This window comes from Chelon labrosus (genome assembly GCF_963514085.1).
Source record: "Chelon labrosus genome assembly, chromosome: 16".
Lineage (NCBI taxonomy): Eukaryota > Metazoa > Chordata > Actinopteri > Mugiliformes > Mugilidae > Chelon > Chelon labrosus.
Genome location: NC_140349.1, coordinates 3,468,927 through 3,489,620, shown reverse-complemented (window position 1 = coordinate 3,489,620; position 20,694 = coordinate 3,468,927). Strand labels below are relative to the sequence as shown.

Sequence of the window (20,694 nt, the reverse complement as noted above, 5' to 3'; positions counted from 1 at the left end):
TGATTGTGGTCCACTTTGATGTGATTTTGCAATTGAAGGTATTATCTTACCTGTAAAAGAAAGGAAAAGAGTTAACTCAGGAAGAAAATAGGAATTCTAAAATAGGTGCAACCTAGGAAAAAATGGTCTAATTTAACTTAGATTAGATTAGACTAAAATAACTTAGGTGAACTAAAGAACAAAAAAAGAGTGAAATACCTTTTCATTTAATATACTTACCTCAAGTTAAGACCCTGCAGGATATTTTTGTTTTGTGTATTGTATTTTATATCTGTGTTTTGCATTCAGTAAATTGCCGGCCTTTTGTATGTAAAGAAACGGTCTGTGGTGTAATTATTTTTGCTCCCCACTCCTTAGAACCTAGAACTGGTCCAGTAGTGCAGTAAGTGGTGTGATACCGGTGCTACACCAGTTTTGTAAAATTGGCCAATTATTACATCATTAAATTTAACAGGGTTACTAATTAATTCTCCTTATATTGTATAGGCCTATGTTTATAGTTATTATTAGTTAATTACAGTGCATGAAAATGCACTCTACTGTTATCAGAAGCGTTCTTCGTATTATTATCATTCTTCAAACCAAAATTAATTTAATTGATTCAGCTTGAATCGTTTAACGTAGAAACTTCATTCAACTTTTAAGCTATCAACTTTTAAACTACAGTGGGCGCAGCTAGCTAGCTGGCTGGCTAGTTTACCCCCTACAACTGCAAATAAACGAACTTTTTAAAACTAAAATGAAAACAAGTAGCAAACTCAATAACGCTATATATTCACGATTTTATTTTGACAGATGGAAATAGTGCGATATATCGCAACAGATAATTAGCAGTAGCTTAGTATTAACCCTATGGTATTACTGTAACTTCACTCGCCAAATATCCGCATGGGACTGACCTAAAATCCTTCGATGCAGAAGTATAGTCTGGTATAGGCTTAAAGCGCTGTCAATCACGACGAGTTCCAGCCACGTTAACAGTTCATCCAATCATCATACAGAAGCTCGGCGTCCTGGTACATCCCACTGCCCATTCACTCCCAGAGACGCCCGGCTTCCCTGGAAGTGACGATTTTGGAGCGTTTGTCCAATAAATGTCGAGCTTTTTTGCCCTGAGATCGGCCCATTCTGAAGCCCCATTGAAAACCCATTGAAGCCGAGCCTCCATGGGTTTTTAAACGGACCGTGATATGAGAAAAAAAAGCACGATAGACGAACGGCTAAAACTTATTAACGATTGTGTTATTATAAGAAGTAGCCATGAAGTCGATCATGTTCTAGCACATTTTAGTTTGAGTAGTAACGTAAATTCGTAGTATTTGACGAAATTGCCAGTGATATTTTAGGGGAGGCTGAGCTTCCCCTGTAGTCTTAGAGCAATCGCCTCTGGTAGAGACCCTAGTTATGCTACCGTGTAAGTGTGGTGATATTGTGAGCCTTGTTAGTGGTATAGAAATAGCGATTTCTTTTTATGTGTCGGTGTGCCCCGAAGGCTAGCGTTATACGCTAAATAGCGGTTTGCAAGAAAACTGGTCACATTTGACTAACAAAACAAATGCATGAAAACAAATACCAGAGAACGGTCGAACTCGGTACACATGTGTTATTAACCCCAGGTTCATTTTGCGCCGGAGTTCCCCTTTAATTCTCGCTTTTTCTGCGCCACCCTTGCTATTTTTATTTTCCATTTTGCAAACACCCTTGCATTTCTGGGGCTGGAGCCAGGCTCCAAACACCACTGACGGTGTGCGGTGTGCACGGACGTGTTACGTCAGGCTGCGTCTGCAAAAAAAGAAAAAGAAAAGAGCTGCAAGTGGAGACGGCCCAGCGACAGCGGTAACAGCCAGTAGCGGTTTTAGGCACGGGCGAACCGGGCAGCCGCCCGGGGCGGCATTTTTTCATGACACAAGGGGGGCGGCACGAGCACTCGCAAAAAAATAAAATAAACAAATAAATCGGCGCCGCTACATGGTTTTCTGTCATATCTGTGTAGGGAATTGGCAAATTGGCGCCCCCTGCAGCTGCAGTCGCCCCTGCTGCTGAGAAGGTGCCGTGCACAGAAGCAGTGTGTGAGAAAGGGAAAGGGGAGGGGGGCGCGGGGGACAGTTCACCTCTGGGTCTCTCCCAAATTGAACGGACGGGGTGGGGGGGGTCCACTGTATAAAAGTTAGTAACACCTTCACTTTCTTCCATGTAACGCACATTTCATTCATAATATTACAAATACAGGCCTATAATTCATGCACGTTTTGGTTTTTATGAATTGTGTGAAATGGCCAAATAAAAATAGGTAATGATGTGGTCACCAAGGTGAATTGGTTTAGTCTTGACTTCTGGTCGTGAGTGACAGCGTTGGAGGATGGAAATCTGTTGATTGTCGAGTGTCAAATAAACGCAGAGATGGACAGAAAAAGGAAAGATAAAAGGTATGTTCTCTCTGTATGATTACAGTATCATGTCATGAATGAAGGGCTAATGTTAACTGGTGCTATACGTTTGTTAGCCTTTTTACTACGATGCTTGCTTATACAACAGTAATTCGTCTTAACAAACACCAGATCTAATTTCACCATAAGATTGTGCTTTGCAACAAAACTGTTCCAAGTTCAGTTATTATTTATTTCCATCACGTTGGGTCCTGTAATTAGCCAACGAAATTTTCATATCTGTAGGCAGTTTCAAAGATGAACATTTGCCGTTTGCTACAACTCTATTTCGTGTCAAAACATAGTTTAACCAACCAAAGTGCCAAGCATAGAATTGGAGGCTAATTGTTCCTCCCTGAAAGTATGCTGTTACCGCCACTGGTAACAGCATACACGTGATACCCACTCAGTGCCATGACTGAACATCGGCCCAAAATAAATAAATACATAAAAATAATAATTGAACACCGGCCCTCGCGGCCCGAAAGTCAGACCGGCCCACCGGGAATTGTCCCGGTCCTCCCGATTAGCCACTCCGGGCCTGGTAGTGATAGTGCTGCTCACAGTCAGCTCTCATGTCAACCTACTATACTATCTACTATAAAGCTGTTGGAAACTGAAATAATTTAGTTCCAGAGCTCCAGTCTACTTGCATCTATTTGTATGTTAACCCAGAGAGATGAACACAATGTGGCTCAACCTGAAGAATAAATCCACTCTGCTCTTCTGTTTAGTTCTCACTCTGGTCATCAGAAATACAATGCATTGAGCTTTAAGTGAAAAATATTTTCATCAAGTCAAAACTGTGATGGCTCCATGCAGAATGGAAAGAGTTTAAAAAATAACATGAAGGATGTGCTCTCACCTGATGATGAAACCGACCAACGTGCAACTCAGTCATTTTATCTTGATTATAATAAATTAGAAAACACATCATAATGATGACCACTAATAACAAGACCTCTAGATCTGAGCTCACAGGAACAAATGTGTCACTGCAACAACTCCTGCACCTGCAGCTACACAGGAAATAAACGGTATTAATAGTTTTCTGGATCCACAGAATTTATTTGCAGAGTCTCAGGATTCTTCATGAAGATATGAGTGTATACACCCACACAGATCTGGGATGTTGAAGACATGTGATGTAAAACCTGACACATTTCAGAGAGACTTTCATTCGTCTGTGACACTGATGAGACACCAGTCACAGGGAGTTTGAACCATGTCTGCATCAGATGTGGAAGACGTTTAACTCTACAGACCTACATCAATCTCAGAGGGAAGTCAGGTTTTAATTTGATAACACTTGTTTTTACAAGAACAGCCATGAGACTGAGAAAAAAGCTGTTACACAGTAAAATGTAGAACTCATTTGCGCTTAAATGATGCAAAAGAAAAAGAAATCACTGTCAGGAAGTCTAGTGCTGAGCTGCAGACATAACTGCCTTTTGTCCATGAGAGATTCTTGAATAACGTTATTATAATTATCATCAGTTTTCTTCAGGTGAGGAACTGCATCATATCCAGTGTTTCAGGTTATGTGTGTTACATGAGCTGGTGTGGTTTGGACTTTAACAGCAGACATGTAGAGACAAAAAATAAATAAAAACTTTGGATGAAGCAGCAGGAAGATGTAACACAAATTAAACAGCTGACACAGTAAAAAGTAGGACGTTTCTGCTAAATAGGCCTATACTGTGGTAAAACTAGGCTAAAATATTATATATTATATTAAATGAAGTAACTGCTGTATGAGCTGTGGCTCATACTGGATTCAGCATTGAAGAATAAAAGACAATTCAAGAAAACAACTTCTCAACTTCACAATATTTGTTTTCTGTCAAGAGTTCAAGTTAAGCTAAGCTAAGCTAAGATAAGCTAAGCTAAGCTTGTCTGGGAGCTCACTGATCCAGATGTTTTCATCCAGCTCATCTGTGAGAACTCTGAATACATAAATAATTTTAAATTAAACTTAAACTAACTACAGTCACAGAGAAGTGTGTGGACTTATAAAAAGAGACGACCTTTAAAACAAATAGAGACTTTATTTAAAATAAAGTACAAATATAAAGACCAACATATTTGACAAATATTTTTATCAACACATTTAGTGCAATTATTACTGTTTTACTGTAGTACCTTTTTACAACTGGCTGTGTTATGCCTCTGTATTAGGGCGGAGAGATACAGAGTGACAACTTCTTGCTTTCATGTCGCTACTGTACAGCTCCATGGTAACATTTATTTCACACATATGATCAATTAACAATACAACGACAATGATACTAACGGTTACAATGAAGAAAACAGTTACAACGGCTACTCTACATATAACGTTCATCATGACTACAACAACGAAACATTAAACATTAATTAATTCCACTCGCACGGCAAAACTATGGTTTAGAACTGTAAGATTAGCACTCACACACATTTAACAAGTAACACAATCAAGATAAACAGCAATTATTACTTTTTTTAACTTTGTTTACCTGTATTAGGGCGGAGAGATACAGAGTGACAACTTCTTGCTCTCATGTCGCTACTGTACAGCTCTATGGTAACAGAAGCCCACTCTGCCTCTTGCCCCACAAGAACTAAGTAAAGTCTAAAATGGTAGCATGACAGTTATTAAGTAAAAATGAAACAGTTACTAATATTTAAAATAAGAAAAATGAACACTAACACTAATACAACACAACAGATGTCTTTTTGTTGTTATTTGTTTGTTTTAACTGCATTTTTACGTCTCCTACAGCTGCAGGTACAAAAATACATTTCACTGTGCATGTGACAAATAAATCTTATTTACATTAGAGTTTCTGAGGAGTCCTGTGGAGACACATTGTTCATGTTCCATCACACTACTATATATGTGAAAAGCTCCCTAAACAAGAGACACACAAGAGACCAGAAGAGTAAATCATGTCTGTGGGGATAATATCAAATGACATCTGTAGTGGAATACCGTATTATTCATTCATCTTCTGTAACCGCTTATCCTGTAAAGGGTCACTGGGAGGCTGGAGCCTATCCCAGCTGTCATTGGGCCAGAGGTGGAGTACACCCTCCAGAACCCATGCAGACACAGGGAGAACAGGGAGAACTCCCCCTTACTGTATTTAGTGCATTAAATCAAAGCAACAGAATATAACATTCATGACTTGTCTCATTAAAATGACAAAATCTTTGAAATGATCAAAAACACATTCTTCAAAATACAACACAACAAACATCTAATACCTAACATTTAGAAAACAGGTTTAAAACCTTTTAATAATAATCTCACTTTTGTTCATAGGAGGTTTCTGGATTCAGTCTCACAGAGAGCTCAGTGTTGTCTTTACTATCTGTAAGGTCAGAAACAAACAGAGTTAAAGGTCAACTCATAGTCTGGGGAACTCAACAGTTGGTTAGATCAGTTGAAACAGAATAAAATCAGTTTTACTTACCAGGTGGAGCCTTTTGGTCTGAAATGAAAAGTAAAGACAGGTCATTTCAGTTCCAGTTGTTAATGTCAGAATATCTTTCATCATCTTATCTCCAGTGAATATGATCCTCTTCTACTCACTCAACCTGAAGAATAAATCCACTCTGCTCTTCTGTTTAGTTCTCACTTTGTTTCTTTCTTCATCACTTCTCTCCCTCATCATCATAGTATAGTCATGTTCTCCTGACTTCTCCTGACTCTGAGACTTACTCAGCTTTTACTGCTGGATGCTTCAAATTGTAGGATTCAACTCAAAGACTTAATCAAAGTAGCTCACCTTGTTTCTTTTTATGAACCATGAATCCAGCAGCTGCTGCAACGACGACAACAAGAACAACCACTGCAGTGATGATGATGATGATGATGGTGGTGGTGGAGGACTTGTTATTGGACTCCTCAGCTGAACAAAGAACTTTGAACAAAAGAAGAAGAACAGTTCAGTTTTGACAGGTTAGAACAGAGGTACATCCATCCATCAATGTTCATTATACAGTAAAGAATCATTCTCACGAGTGATTCAGAGAGAACAACATGGCATGACTGAAGTAAATGATTTGTTGATTTATCCTTATTCTTTAAATTACCAACAAAATCACAGGGCTACATCTAAAATATCCGTCAAAATTTCCTCTTACCTCTGTTGGTTCTGATCTGTTCTTCATCCAGTTTGGTGATGATGTCGTCCTCCACACCAGAGAGATGAAACACACAGTCGTACCTCCTCCAGTCTTCAGGTGAGACTGATGAAATGTTCAGGTCAACATTCATCTGGAAGGATCCATCATGGTTGGGGAGGATCTCTCCTTGTTCCACTCCTTCATGAATCTCCTCTCCATCTTTCCTCCAGAACATCATGACGTCATGAACCCTGTCAGGGTAGAAACCTGTAGCGTGGCAGCTGACTGGAGAGGAGGGAGTCTTCTGGAGGAGAGACACTGAGGGGAGGTCTGGAGAGAGAGGAAGAATTGGACCAAAAATTGATTATTAAGAAATTAATCAGGTAGATCCAAAGAATTGATTACATACTATATATCGCTAACAAGATCATCTTTGCTGATTATCACAAACACCAAGTACAGATGAGGCTGATCTATGGTCATAAAATATATTAAAGGATATATTGAACAGATGATGGTGCTTAATAAAAGTTCAGGTGATCAGTTCTTTCACTTTAGATCATGAACAAATCAAGTTCAATAAATGTATTAGAGCTATAGTGTGGGAATCTTTGTCATTTCTTTTTCTTTCTTGCAGATGTTGGTGTGTGATCACTGGAGTAAAGCAATAAGAACAAAAACACATCAGTTGTTGCTAATGTTATGTCTCCTTCAGAGAGCCTCCTCTCTGCTGTAACCTTAGTACTGAGATAGTTACACAAAACACTGCATGTACTTTTTGTGAGAGATGTAGAGAATGTATTCCTAAAATATTTCAACATCAAACTGTCTAAATACTGTATATGCCCTAAGAAGTGGTTTAAAAAGATCTGACTGATCAAAACATTGCACAGCAATAAGCATCAAATAATGAATCAGAACAGTAGTGTGTAGACTTTCTGTGTCATTAAATAGGAAATGCTGCAATGTGCCTGCATGGTCAGGCATGCAAACTGGTCAGGGGTCAAAAAGGTGAGAAGAGTGCACGAAGAGGGAAATGGCCACGAACCCCCCCCCCCCCCCCCCCCCCCCCCCCCCGCTTGGTAAACAGAGATTTACAAAGACAACAGACTACAAATTCACTAATTTTTACCAAAAAAAAAAAATTTTGAGCCTGAAGGGCATCCTCGGGCCTGAAGGGCATATTTCACTGTCTGAATGGAGTTGAATGTGCCAATTTTCATGTTTCCACTTCTTCCGTCAATAATCTCATTCATGAGACTGAACGAGGATTCAACTCTGGGGCCGTGAAAAACAGAGAGATTTCCGGCGTCTGAACGTCTTATTTTGCTTCTCCCTTGTCGAAGACTGAATTAATGAATTGCTGTAACGTACTGCGGTATTGATCGGTGACGTGCAAAGCGCTTGCAAGTGGCGGGTAAAGTCTGTGCATGTTTAATAAACACATAGGGGCTATGCATGGGGCTCTGACAACACATTTCAATATGTGTTCGCGTCTGTAAATAAAGTCAGCGGTTATATATACCGTATATAGAACATTATATTATTATATTATTAAAATATATTAAAATAAAAGTCAACGAGTAGGCTACCCCACCCCCCCACCCCCAAATATTTTCTCCTCGGATTTGCACGAATCACATAAGTCACCCAATTTGGATTGAAAACGGCGAATTTCGCCGAAAGGTGAGGAGTTTCCATGCCTGATGGTTGATTTCTACCTTTGTCAACGTTCAATATTCAGTCCCACACTGAGAATCTGTAAACTTACTTGACTCATGCTACTTGTTCACTGTTTATCACAGTCTCTGCACTGACTTAAAGTCAAACATCTCTTTATCTTTCTCAGAAGAGGAGTCAGACTCACTGAACTGATAATACAATGAATATACAATAAACAGTATAGTGTTCAGCAAACTACATCAGGTCATGTGACTATACCTGTTCTCAGCAGAGAGTTATTCCCATACTTCAAACTCATCTTCAGCCACTCAGGGTAAGTCTGAGTGAATAATACCTCATTGTGTTTTATTCTATGTGTATCAGCATCCCATATCTGTTTGATAATGTCTGCCTCTGGTTTCAGAGCGGTCCACGTCCATGTCTTCAGATCCAGTTCAGTGAAGTCTTCTCCATCATAACCATACCGTGAAATACCAGTAACCTCTCTAGTCGTTTCATCCCATTCACAACCATCCATCCTCTGTAAAATGTGAACACCTGAGAGAGAGAGACAACAGAGATCACAATGAACAGTGATGTACAAATATCTAAAGATGATTTTAAAGTATTATTCATTGTGTGATGCACTGGTATGCAGACGCTGCAGTACAATCTGAATGGTTTCAGTAGCATGCTTTAGTCATATGTGACCTTTTTATTTACGGGGCAGTCATTCAACAAACAGTCAAGACATTCATGTGAAACACAAGTCAGTGGTATGGTCTTGTATTTATCTAGGGCTTTTCTACTGATTGGTAGCCTACTACTCAAAGTGTTTCTACACATCTAGACGTTCTAGCTTGAGTGAATAAGAACACACACCAGAGCTGAGCACTGGGGGCTCCTCTGGGTTTAGTGTCAAGGACTCTTCAACATGTGTACTTGACACTGTCCTTCCATGGACCAGGGACTGGACCGCTAACCCTGTGGTTTGTCAACAACCTGCAGCAGTGAATGTCTGAATGTACTGGCCATGGTTTCCAAGGAGAGGGACCTGGTCAGGAACATTTCACTGAGGGGGTAAGTGATCATTGTACTGCTCTGAAAGACAGACCAACATCATTTCAAAATAAATGATTTTACATCATTTAAATAGTCTGTGGCTGCACCGACTGTTTCACATGTGAGGCTGAATTGTAAATGTTTTATTTATTTACATTATCAAACCCAGTGCTACTGCTCTTTTTATGGATTACCTGAACCTAAAATGAAATGTGATGAACTAAATCAGATCAGATGATTAATTTGTCATGTATACTAAAGTAGTTGTCTTTACATTCAAGACTGCTGAACTGATCAATGGTAACCATCTGCTGGTGACCACTGTTGAATGTGAAGGTTCTCAGTCATCCAGGACATGGGATGTCAAAAAATAAAAGTGAAACAAAATGGAATATGTAGACCTACCTGTACTTTGACTGTGGTGGAAGCTCTGGATGATACTGTTCATCCTGCTTTTGAAGCGGCGTGGCTGAATCTCAAAACACTGATGACTGTGCCATTCCCAGACTTCAGGGTTCTCATCAAATAATTGTTTTATCCAGTCTTGTCTTGGTTCTAATGTCTTGTTGCTGCCATCACAGTAACCAACCAGGATGTCATCAATCACTGCAACAACCATAAACTCTGGAAGGTTTGGGTCTCCAGAGGATCCAGTAGTGTAATACTTCAGTGAGTGTTTCACTGTGGAACAAACAATAAATATAATATCGCTGAAAATTAAATAATAACAATTCTATAATAATAACTTGCAAAACATTTTACACTTGTCGCTAGAAAAAAAGAAAAAGATAGGGTCAGTATTTAGTTAAAGGAATGAGGAAGAGCAACATGGAGAGTCGAGAGGAAAACGTGTCAAGGTTTCTAACGTCAGTAAACACATAAATAAAACATTTAGTGCAGATAAAAGTGTTCAAGTTGCACTGAAAGTGTTTTATTTGTATTATTAGTTGAACTGAAAGTGAAACTAAACTTCGAGGCTGCAGCAGAACTGTGGAACAGAGTCGAGTGGAAAGAATTAAAAGAAAAGACGATGAAGAATGTGAATGTGATCTTACCTGATGATGAAACATGACACAAGAGAAGCAGCAAAACTAACTTTAGCATCTTATTTCATCTTATTTCACATGTGGTCAAGACTCCAGCTGGATGAGAACTGACTAAACCTAAAAGTAAAATGTCGGAGCTTCCGCATCGACAGCGTAAGGCGGGGTTTATTTTTTTATTTTTATTTTTTTTTAACTTTATTTACAACAAGATGTTCTGATACAACAACAACTATAATCAGTTTCGTACCAAGATCTCAGTAAAATGTATTTAATGTGGTGGATTTACTGTAAAACGTTGAAGGAGACTTCTTTAGTGTTAGAACTGCTGTAGTATTTATGTTAAATACAACAAGCCTTTTCATTTTGGCTGCAGGACAATATAAAAATATTTCTGACGTGACTGTTACTTGACACTTTATTCTGAATATCATCAATAAAATGTGGGAAAAACTGAAACTGAATAGTGTTGGTTGAGTTTTGAATGAGAAGATCTATTTGATCCAGTTAGTAATGAAGCAGCAGCATTCTCATATGTATGCAAGAGACTGATGGATGACTTACAAAGTGATAATAATAATCCTCATTTGAAGCTATAGGTCAGAATGAAATAGATGCAAGAACATGAACCAGTGAATACAACAAGAAATTATTATGGAATGATGATTAATGTAAATATAGAAGTGTAGCTTGTAAGCCTCTACTTTAACAATTAGTTTATTGTTTCTTTTTATACTTAAAGCAGTTGTAAGCACTGTTAAAATGACTCATGTGTGAAAAATAAAAATAAAAATCTAAAAATCTATTGAAGACCACAATCCAGCCTGGATGTCTTTGTTTGATTAGACTCTCAGTGAAAGCTGTGTTTCACTGACCTTCCACTAGAGGGCGACATGAGATTAATTCATTGGTCCTCGGCTCCTTTTATGTGAAGAACAAAGAATGTGAGTGGATCCAGTCTGGACAGGAAGGTTCAAACCCAGAACCTTCTTGGAGAACCTGCTCGCTCACAATATGTAAGACATTTATTTTTTTTCTTGATATCACTACTCAGCATCACAGTATCTGTATAAACACAGAAGACAACTACTAATTTCTCCCACAGGCCATACTAGACCCTCTGGCAGGCTGATTTTGCCCCTCAGGACAAATGTTTGACACCCCTGCTCTGGAGCAACACTAACATCTACAACAGTTCAACAACTGAAAGTTTTGGCTGGAACTTTTTCTTTTGCTTCCATGGTATGCGTCAAACATCTGTAAGTAATCTGAATGTTGATGTAACATTAACATTTCAGCTGCATTGCAACAGAAGAGGCAAACTAGTGACTTTATCTGAAAGAGAAAAACAGATAAATGGACTCTACATTTGAACATTCCTGTGAAAACACATTGCTCATGTTAAATGATGTTTGGAACAACAAACTGCTTCACTAGGAAGTGTAATGGTCTCAGGAGTGAGGACTCAGGGTGGTGGTCATTTGGAGGTTTATTGGTCATTTTCCAGAAGAGACAAGAAGGATGATGTTTACCTGATCTGGGGGCGTTTTGCTGCTGTGCCATGTTGTACAATATCAAGATCACCATGTTTTTGTCAAAGCACAAAAAAATAGGCTTGTGTTTAGTTAAGTCTGGAGAGGAATATAAAAGCTTTAGCTGCCTTTTCACAAAACGCCGTCTGACTGTCTGACAAGACATGTGATCCTAATCTACATATGTCACACACAGATCAAGCATAACATTATGACCACCTTCCTCATATTGTGCAGGTCTCCCTTGTGGTGACTCATCAGAGAATGGACATGGGCCTTCTGAGGGTGTCCTGTGGTGTCTGGGAACAGAATGTTGTTAGATCAGTAGTGAATTTGGAGGCCAGGTCAACACCTTGTGCTGTTCTTCATGTTTTTTGTTTTTGTTTTTTTTGGTCTGTCAAGCTCCCGAAGTCTGCAGATAACACCACCCTCACTAGAGTCATCTCTGATTGAGATGAATCTTCTTACAGGTGGGACATGGAACATCTAGTGAGTAGCACAGTGAAAATCAAGATAAAAACCTAACCAAAGATTCAGTGCATCACTTCAGTTTACTCTAATTATAACAAACCAGATATCCAGAGGTTGTGGAGCTGATTGAATTCTGTGGTGCTTCTGTCACTTAGGCTTTTTCAAAATAGCTGCAAGGATTGGTCATGATTTTGTGATTAGTTTTCCTGGGTTTCTGTTTCCTGTTTTATTTTGTTAAGTTCTGGATTTCCTGCTTTGTGTTAATCCCTGTGTTTCCCCCTTTTGATTAGGTCATTGCTTTCTCCTTGTGCTCTGTCTTGATTTGTCCCCTGTGTCTCGTCATCCCTCTGTCCCCTGTGTGTATATATAGCCTTCCCCTTTGTTCTCTGTGATGTTGTATTTGTCACTTGTTGTACGTGTCCCATAGTTTTGCTTCGTCTTGTTTAGCTCAAGTGTTGATTCTTGTAAGTCGTCATAGTTTTTTGTTTCTTATCTTATCAGAATTTGGTTTATTAGCTGGTTTAACAATATGTAGATGCTTGTTTTGAACTGAAAATGCAATTTACTGTCAGATATATAATGTGCACTAACCTAAATGTGAAAAATGGAGAAAAGGTCATATTAACAGAGTTCCTCTTTGAGCCACAATATCATTAGACTAACTATTAGACTGGTGTTCAAGCTAAGCTAACCTTGCCTGGGAGCTAACTGAATACACACATAATATTCATAATCCTGTTACTCTACTAGACGTGTGTGGAAAAGAGACAAACTTTAGATAATTGGAGACTAAAAAAAAGTCAGGCATCAGTATTAAAAGATCAATACATTTGACACATATTAAATAATAAATTGGTGACATTCCTGAAATGTTAGGCAGCAACACATATGACACTGATATTCAAGTATTAACATCAATAAATTATGTTAATAAATAATTTTGAGAACTAGACCACACCCCATATCACTGTATTTCACATGTTCACCTAAAAAAGTGTGTCCTAACTCTTTCTCTTCTGTCTCTGTTCATCTCAGTCCTCAACCCCCACCCTATCCATCCCTCTCTTTTCTTTTCTTCCTCTTCCATCTTTCATTACAGGAACCAGGGGGACAAGGATCTGAAGCTTCCTGAGATGTACCCTTAGACCCTTTTCATCCCATTACCTTCAACCTTTCTCATCCCTCCATCCATTTCTCTCTCTCTCTGTTTACCAATAAACTTATCTGAAAGTCACAAGGAGCCAGTGAAAAGGAAGAGGGCTGATATGAGAAAGTGTTTTTGATCCAGTTAGTAGTCTACCAGCAGCATTCTTGATAACGTGATAACCAACTGCTGAATGACTTACTAAGTGATGTAAAAAGTGCATTACAGAAAATATTATGAAAGGATGATTAAAACATGAAAAGATAAAAAGTAGAAGCTTGTAGTTGAGTTCACATTTGCACCATTGTTACACCACAACAGGCTCCATGAGACCATGTCTTAGCTAAGAAACAAAAGTGGTCTCAGGAATATAGTATCAGGTGTTTTTGACAATGTACTGAGTGTGTACCTGTAATTCATGTTGGTGTTGTAAGTCATTATATAATCCATCTTAAAAAACACATTGTACTACCAGTAGTGACTCAAGTCATTATATACACACATACTACTACTAGTAGTACTACTATAATGCATGATGGTTTAATAATCCCATATACTGTAAGGTGACTCAGTGAACTGTGTTTGTCAATCAGGTTTCTGGTTTCAGTCTCTCAGGGAGATCATAGCTGCTCTCAGGATCTGTAAGGTCAGAAACAGACAGAGTTAAAGGTCAATTCATAGTAAATAAAAAGCAGAAACAGCTTCTTAGATCAGCTGAAACAGAACAAACTTACCAGATGGGCGACGTTTCTCTGGAAGGAATAGTGAATCCACTCTGCTCTTCTGTTTAGTTCTCACTTTCTTTCTTCATCACTTCCTCTCCCTCATCATCATAGTATAGTCATGTTCTCCTGACTTCTCCTGACTCTGAGACTTACTCAGCTTTTACTGCTGGATGCTTCAAATTGTAGGATTCAACTCAAAGACTAAATCAAAGTAGCTCACCTTGTTTCTTCTTATGAACGATGAATCCAGCAGCTGCTGCAAAGAAGACAACAAGAATAACCACTGCAGTTATGATGGTGGTGGTGTTACTGACTGAACAAAGAACAACGACAGAAGTTAAGAACAGTCCAGATAAAATAGGTTAGAACAGAGGTACATTCCACTTCATTTACTTTCTATCTGTATAAAATGAAACTCTTCTTCTAACATTTTCTGTGGCTCAAAGCCTCATTACAGTCTGGTTAGATAAATTACCAACTAACCTGCAGGACAAGGCCTGAAATATCCAACAAACCACAGTCACTCTTACCTCTGTTGGTTCTGATCTGTTCTTCATCCAGTTTGGTGATGATATCGTCCTCCACACCAGAGAGATGAAACACACAGTCGTACCTCCTCCAGTCTTCAGGTGAGACTGATGAAATGTTCAGGTCAACATTCATCTGGAAGGATCCATCATGGTTGGGGAGGATCTCTCCATGTTCCACTCCTTCATGAATCTCCTCTCCATCTTTCCTCCAGAACATCATGACGTCATGAACCCTGTCAGGGTAGAAACCTGTAGCGTGGCAACTGACTGGAGAGGAGGGAGTCTTCTGGAGGAGAGACACTGAGGGGAGGTCTGGAGAGAGAGAGAAAGAGAGATGAGGAGGAAGGTGAAACAAAGATGATGAAATCAATCGGGTAAGTATAAAGAATCAATTACATACATACTATATATTGTCTAACATAATAATGATAATACCAGCATGTTCAAGTTTGTTAATCTTTGCTGATTGACCTCAAATACAAAGTACAGATGAGGCTGATCTATGGTCATATAGTATATTTAAGGATATATTGAACAGTTTATCATAGCTTCAGCACTGATTTAAATCCAAACATCTCTCTATCTTTAACAGAAGACAATCAAAAAGAGTCAGACTCATTGAACTGATAATACAACAAATATACAATAAACAGTATAGTGTTCAACAAACTACATCAGGTCATGTGACTCTACCTGTTCTCAGCAGAGAGTTATTCCCATACTTCACACTAATCTTCAGCCACTCAGGGAAAATCTGAGTGAGTAATTCCTTAATTTGTTTTATTCCAACTGTGTCAGTATCCCATCTCTGTTTGATAATGTCAGCCTCTGGTTTCAGAGCGGTCCACGTCAATGTCTTCAGATCCAGTTCAATTAAGTCTTCTCCATCATAACCATACCATGAAAAACCAGTAACCTCTCCAGTCGTTTCATCCCATTCACAGCCTCCTATCCTCTGTAAAATGTGAACACCTGAGAGAGAGTGAGAACAGAGATCACAATGAACAGTGATGGTACAAGTATTCATTCATTCATTTATTTTCTGTAACCACTTGCCCTGCAAAGGGAAGCGGGACCTGGTCAGGAACATTTCACTGAGGGGGTAACTGATCATTGTACTGCTCTGAAAGACAGACCAACATCATTTCAAAATAAATTATTTTACATTATTTAAATGGTCTGTGGCTGCACCGATTGTTTCACAAGTGTTTTATTTATTTATATTATCAACCCCAGTGCTGCTGCTCTTTTTTATGGATTACCTGAACTTAAAATGAAATGTGATGAACTAAATCAGATCAGATGATTCATTTGTCATGTATACTAAAGTAGTTGTCTTTACATCCAAGACTGCTGAACTGATAAATGGTAACCATCTGCTGGTGACCACTGTTGAATGTGAAGGTTCTCAGTCATCCAGCACACGATGTCATCATGTCAAATGGCCTACCTGTACTTTCACTGTGGTTGAAGCTCTGGATGACACTGTTCATCATCCTTTTAAAGAGGTGTAGCTGATTCTCAGAACACTGCTGAGTGTGCCATTTCCAGACATGAGGATTGTCACTGAGTAATTTTTTCATCCAGTCTTGTCTTGGTTCTAATATCTTGTTGCTGCCATCACAGTATAAAGACACCTGGATGTCATCAACCTGTATAACAGCCACAAACTCTGGAAGGTTTGGGACTCCAGAGGATCCAGTAGTGTAATACTTCAGTGAGTGTTTCACTGTGGAACAAACAATGTCATGTCAGATCACAAGTCATCTCAAGAGCAGAGGGGAATCTGCACTCCAAACCTGTAGAGGGCAACCACACACAGGAACTCAACAGGTGCTCAACAGGAAGTCTTATAGGGACCATATTTGCCTGCGCACCCACTGAAAAGCATGGCATGAAATGTTTGGATGCTGCTAACCTCCTCACTAGCTCTTGGAAGTAGTGATGGGCAATCGAGGCTTTGTTGAAGCCTCGACACGTGATTCAAAAAAAGGTTCATTACTCGAAGCTTCAATGACACAGTGCTCTATTAGGACATCTAGTGGACAATAAAATGTAGTGCAATGGAGACGTGTCATACTGGTTCATGCTTGTATGGGACTTGATTTGCCATGCACATTCCTATTCGACTAGATTACATGGATATGTGGTTTAAAGTTTATTATAAGAAACTTATATACATATAACAATAAAATAAATAAAAGAGAACAAATGGGAATCGAACCCTTGTTTCGCTAACGAAAGACCGGTGATTTCACAGTGAACCACGAACCTCATGAGTGATGCACCGCTGTCGGTGGACCATTTTGATTACGTCACTGCTACACTCCATGAACCGTTGCTAATTTACACTAATGTTTATGTTTCAGCGCTTACATCAGCTATTTTCATTTGCTCTTGGTATCATGGTTTAGTAGTGTTAGAGAATATTTGTACTGAATGCAACAGTGTCAAACCAAATCTCTCTTGACTCATTATTTGCTCTGAAGACTCATCTCATCTCTCCTGAAGAGCCGAGACAACCAAACCAGTGACAGGGTTTCTGAATGAAGCAGTGAAATGGTTCATACGTCACAAAACACGTGATTTGTCCTAACCAAAACTATACACGCACTTCTGACTATATATCGATATCTTATCTGTATCTCTCTCTCTCTATCTTATCTATAACGCTATTTAGAACTATCTATGTAACTATGTCTATCTATCAATCTAGTGTTGTCTAACTATGTAACTAATTTATCTATTTCTCTCTGAATCTTACGATCTATCTCCACAAAATACGCAACTAACTCCAACAACAAACCAACCTACTATGCAAAGAAGCATTCAAATGAGCATCATTAAATAGGGATAGGATATCCGAGATATCCCTGAACACACTCGATCCCACCAGGTGATTCACATGACAAACCGAACCCCTCAGGTGATTCGTTTGCCGCTGAAGCATTCGAAGCACTTGAACTGCTTCGAACGTAACTGAAGTGCTTCAAACGTCACTAGTCACGTGACCGAACCACGCCTCGGCACAGTGGTTCGATACAATTGCTTCATGAGCTACGGCGCATGTGTCGGAGCCTCGGGTGTCAGAGAGCCATCACTACTTGGAAGTCAAGACCGCATTTCATTGTTGTTAAACTCCTCACTTGCCTGAAGAAAAGACCACAACTCCTGATCAATCCAGAAGACGCAACTGGTATGGAATGAACAACTTTGGTTGATTGATTGGTGTAATGAAGTCATGCTTCTGGAGTGAATTATTATTATTATTATTATTATTAAGGACATTAGTTTGTTATGCTATGCTCTTTGCTATGCTATGAATATTGGTGAATTTAGTTAAGTGATGACGACCTTATGTAACTGTTTGAAACGTTAACTTAAATTACTTTTGTTTAAGAGTAGTGTAAAGTTTGTTTAAGGATAACTTTGAAAAGAAAACATTTACTGTTATTTATTTGAAACTAAATGAATGTTTTTCTGTTTCTTGAAGGTTATCAACCTATTCTATTTTGTTTTATTATCTTCAAATCCATCATTTATTCAACTGAAAACTGAAAACTCAACCTGTCGTTAAGAAAATAAATGGAAAATAAGAAGAATTGAGTTGTCCTTTGCATCTCTTGAAGATTGATCAAGCAGTTTTTCAAGTTTGGGCAGAGTTGTGGTCACAAAAACACACAGAACTTGACAAACAATAAATATAATATCAAGATTAAATGAAATAATATGAATTATTTAAATAATAATAAATTAAAATATGGACTTAGGCTAACATTTAATATAAGAAGGAGTCCGGTAAAACGTTACGTCAACTGTTGCAGAGCGGTTAAAGCCATGGCTCAGAGCAACATGTAAGATCGAGTGGAAAGAGTTTAAAGAAAAGATGATAAAGAATGTGAATGTGATCTTACCTGATGATGAAACATGACACAAGAGAAGCAGGTAGAACAACGTTTTCATCCTGATTTGATTTTATTGTGATGAAGACACTGGGCCAAATCATCAGCTGGTAAAGAGCTGGGAGGCTGAATCAGAAAGTAAAGGTTGACTGAAGTAAAGCCAGCCCACACTTTGCAGTATGAATCTGTTCAGAACGCATGCAAGAACAGCTTTTCAAAATAAAAGCGATGTTTGGTGAGAGCAATCATTCATTCACTCTGTCAGTGAGTAAATGGTGAGTGTACAGTCTGAAGGGGAAATAGTTTGTGGAAACTTTTGTATCTTCTCTTCTCTTCTCTTCTCTTCTCTTCTCTTCAACATGTCAGTACTAGTCTGTTGATATTTAACACCAGTGCCATCTACTGTATTCTATGACAAACTGGCTTTTCCTGTGCAGGGGTCAAACCTACAGTTGACTCTGTCAAGTCGTCTGTGAATTCACCAGTGTGTTCCTGTTCAGTTCCTCGTGTTCCTGGGTAGTAGGGGTGTAACGGTACACACAAGTCATGGTCCGGTACGTACCTTGGTGCGGGGGTCAGGTTCGGTACGGGTTTGGTACAACGGGAAAAAAGCAACAAAAACTCACTCATGTATAAGACTAGCTTTTTTTCAGTTATTTTGAACAGACACCAGTAGACTTCTCTGGCAGCTTTTCAAAGTATCTGATGATACTGCTCTCTCTTTAAGTGCGCAGGGAGCCAAACCTACAGTGGACCAGGAAAAGGCTTCAGCATTTGTCACTGATGTTCGTAGTTGTTTTTCATTGAGACCTCACTGAAATAGATGCAATTTAAAAATACGATTAACAAATCCAAATCAACAAAAACATCTTCTAGCAACATTGTACAATAACACTGTGCAGAGATTAGTGACATGGATTCTAGGGACATAATTCACTAAAATAAAAGGTTTTACACACTTACAATGTAATGTGGCCCCTTCAAGGGTTTGGGGCTATTTCTGCTGTAGCTGTAAGCTGGTGAGGATGTATGTAACAGAGAAAACTGTCCAGAAATTCTACACAATCACTAAGAAGAACACAGATAAGCTAATTATATATATATATATATAAAAAAACTTACTGTTGGAAAAAAAAAAAAATTTGTACTTGTGTAGAAAATATATGTCAAGGAGTTATTTTTATCACACATTCAATTTCATTGTTTTGAATTTTGAATATTTTCTGTGACTGTTTGTTTTGTCTTGTGTTTGATGTTTTTATTTTGTAAAGTTCTACCCTGGTGTTTCTTGTCTTGTTTTACTTCCTGTGTTTTCCCCCTTTTGTTGTTGGATTGGTTTCTCCTTGTGGCTCCGCCCACATTAGTTTCACCTGTGTCTCTGCCCATGTGGCTACATATAGTCCTGACTTTCCTTTTTTTTTCTGCCAAGATGTCTGTGTATGTTCCCTTGTGTTCCTGTTCAGTTCAGGTGTTATTAGGTAGTGATGGTTCCTAACTGGAGGCTTCACAATTTTTTTGCGTTGTTTTAACCTATCACCGGGCTCTGTGGTGGGGTATAGGGCCGTGCTTCCATTAGACTTAACTTGACCTGTAAACATTAATTCAGTTTACAATGCAACATATTTACAACCCCTGGCAAAAATTATGGAATCACCAGTCTTGGAGGATGTTCATTCAGTTGTTTAATTTTGTAGATAAAAAGCAGATCACAGACATGACACAAAACTAAAGTCATTTCAAATGGCAACTTTCTGGCTTTAAGAAACACTAAAAGAAATCAAGAAAAAAACTTGTGGTAGTCAGTAACAGTTACTTTTTTAGACCAAGCAGAGGGAAAAAATGATGGAATCACTCAATTCTGAGGAAAAAATTATGGATTCACCCTGTAAATTTTCTTTCCCAAAACTAACAGATTAGATCTGCTCGTTCGTCTGCAGTTAAAAAGGAGTGATCACACCTTGGAGAGCTGTTGGACCAAGTGGATTGACATGAATCATGGCTCCAACGAGAGATGTCAATTGAAACAAAGGAGAGGATTATCAAACTCCTTAAAAAGGGTGAATCATCATGCAGTGTTGCAAAATCTG

The 20,694-nt window shown here is 38.7% G+C and overlaps 2 protein-coding genes across 2 annotated transcripts; both read right to left on the bottom strand.

Annotated features, from left to right (window-relative positions):
- Nucleotides 1-4,441: 4,441 nt before the first annotated feature.
- Nucleotides 4,442-10,406, bottom strand: LOC311501327 (major histocompatibility complex class I-related gene protein-like). The gene is made up of 7 exons (XM_084563079.1): nucleotides 10,316-10,406; nucleotides 9,666-9,941; nucleotides 8,478-8,756; nucleotides 6,555-6,866; nucleotides 6,197-6,331; nucleotides 5,882-5,899; nucleotides 4,442-5,779 (listed from the first exon to the last, which is right to left on the bottom strand). Exons 1-7 carry the CDS (start codon nucleotides 10,362-10,364, stop codon nucleotides 5,715-5,717), a joined length of 1,134 nt encoding a protein of 377 aa, XP_084419205.1. The 5' UTR covers nucleotides 10,365-10,406; the 3' UTR covers nucleotides 4,442-5,714.
- Nucleotides 10,407-14,583: 4,177 nt separating this feature from the next.
- On the bottom strand, nucleotides 14,584-18,806 carry LOC311501352 (major histocompatibility complex class I-related gene protein-like). Its single transcript, XM_084563115.1, has 4 exons — nucleotides 18,620-18,806; nucleotides 16,156-16,434; nucleotides 15,399-15,677; nucleotides 14,584-15,017 (listed from the first exon to the last, which is right to left on the bottom strand). Exons 1-4 carry the CDS (start codon nucleotides 18,666-18,668, stop codon nucleotides 14,647-14,649), a joined length of 978 nt encoding a protein of 325 aa, XP_084419241.1. The 5' UTR covers nucleotides 18,669-18,806; the 3' UTR covers nucleotides 14,584-14,646.
- Nucleotides 18,807-20,694: the final 1,888 nt, after the last annotated feature.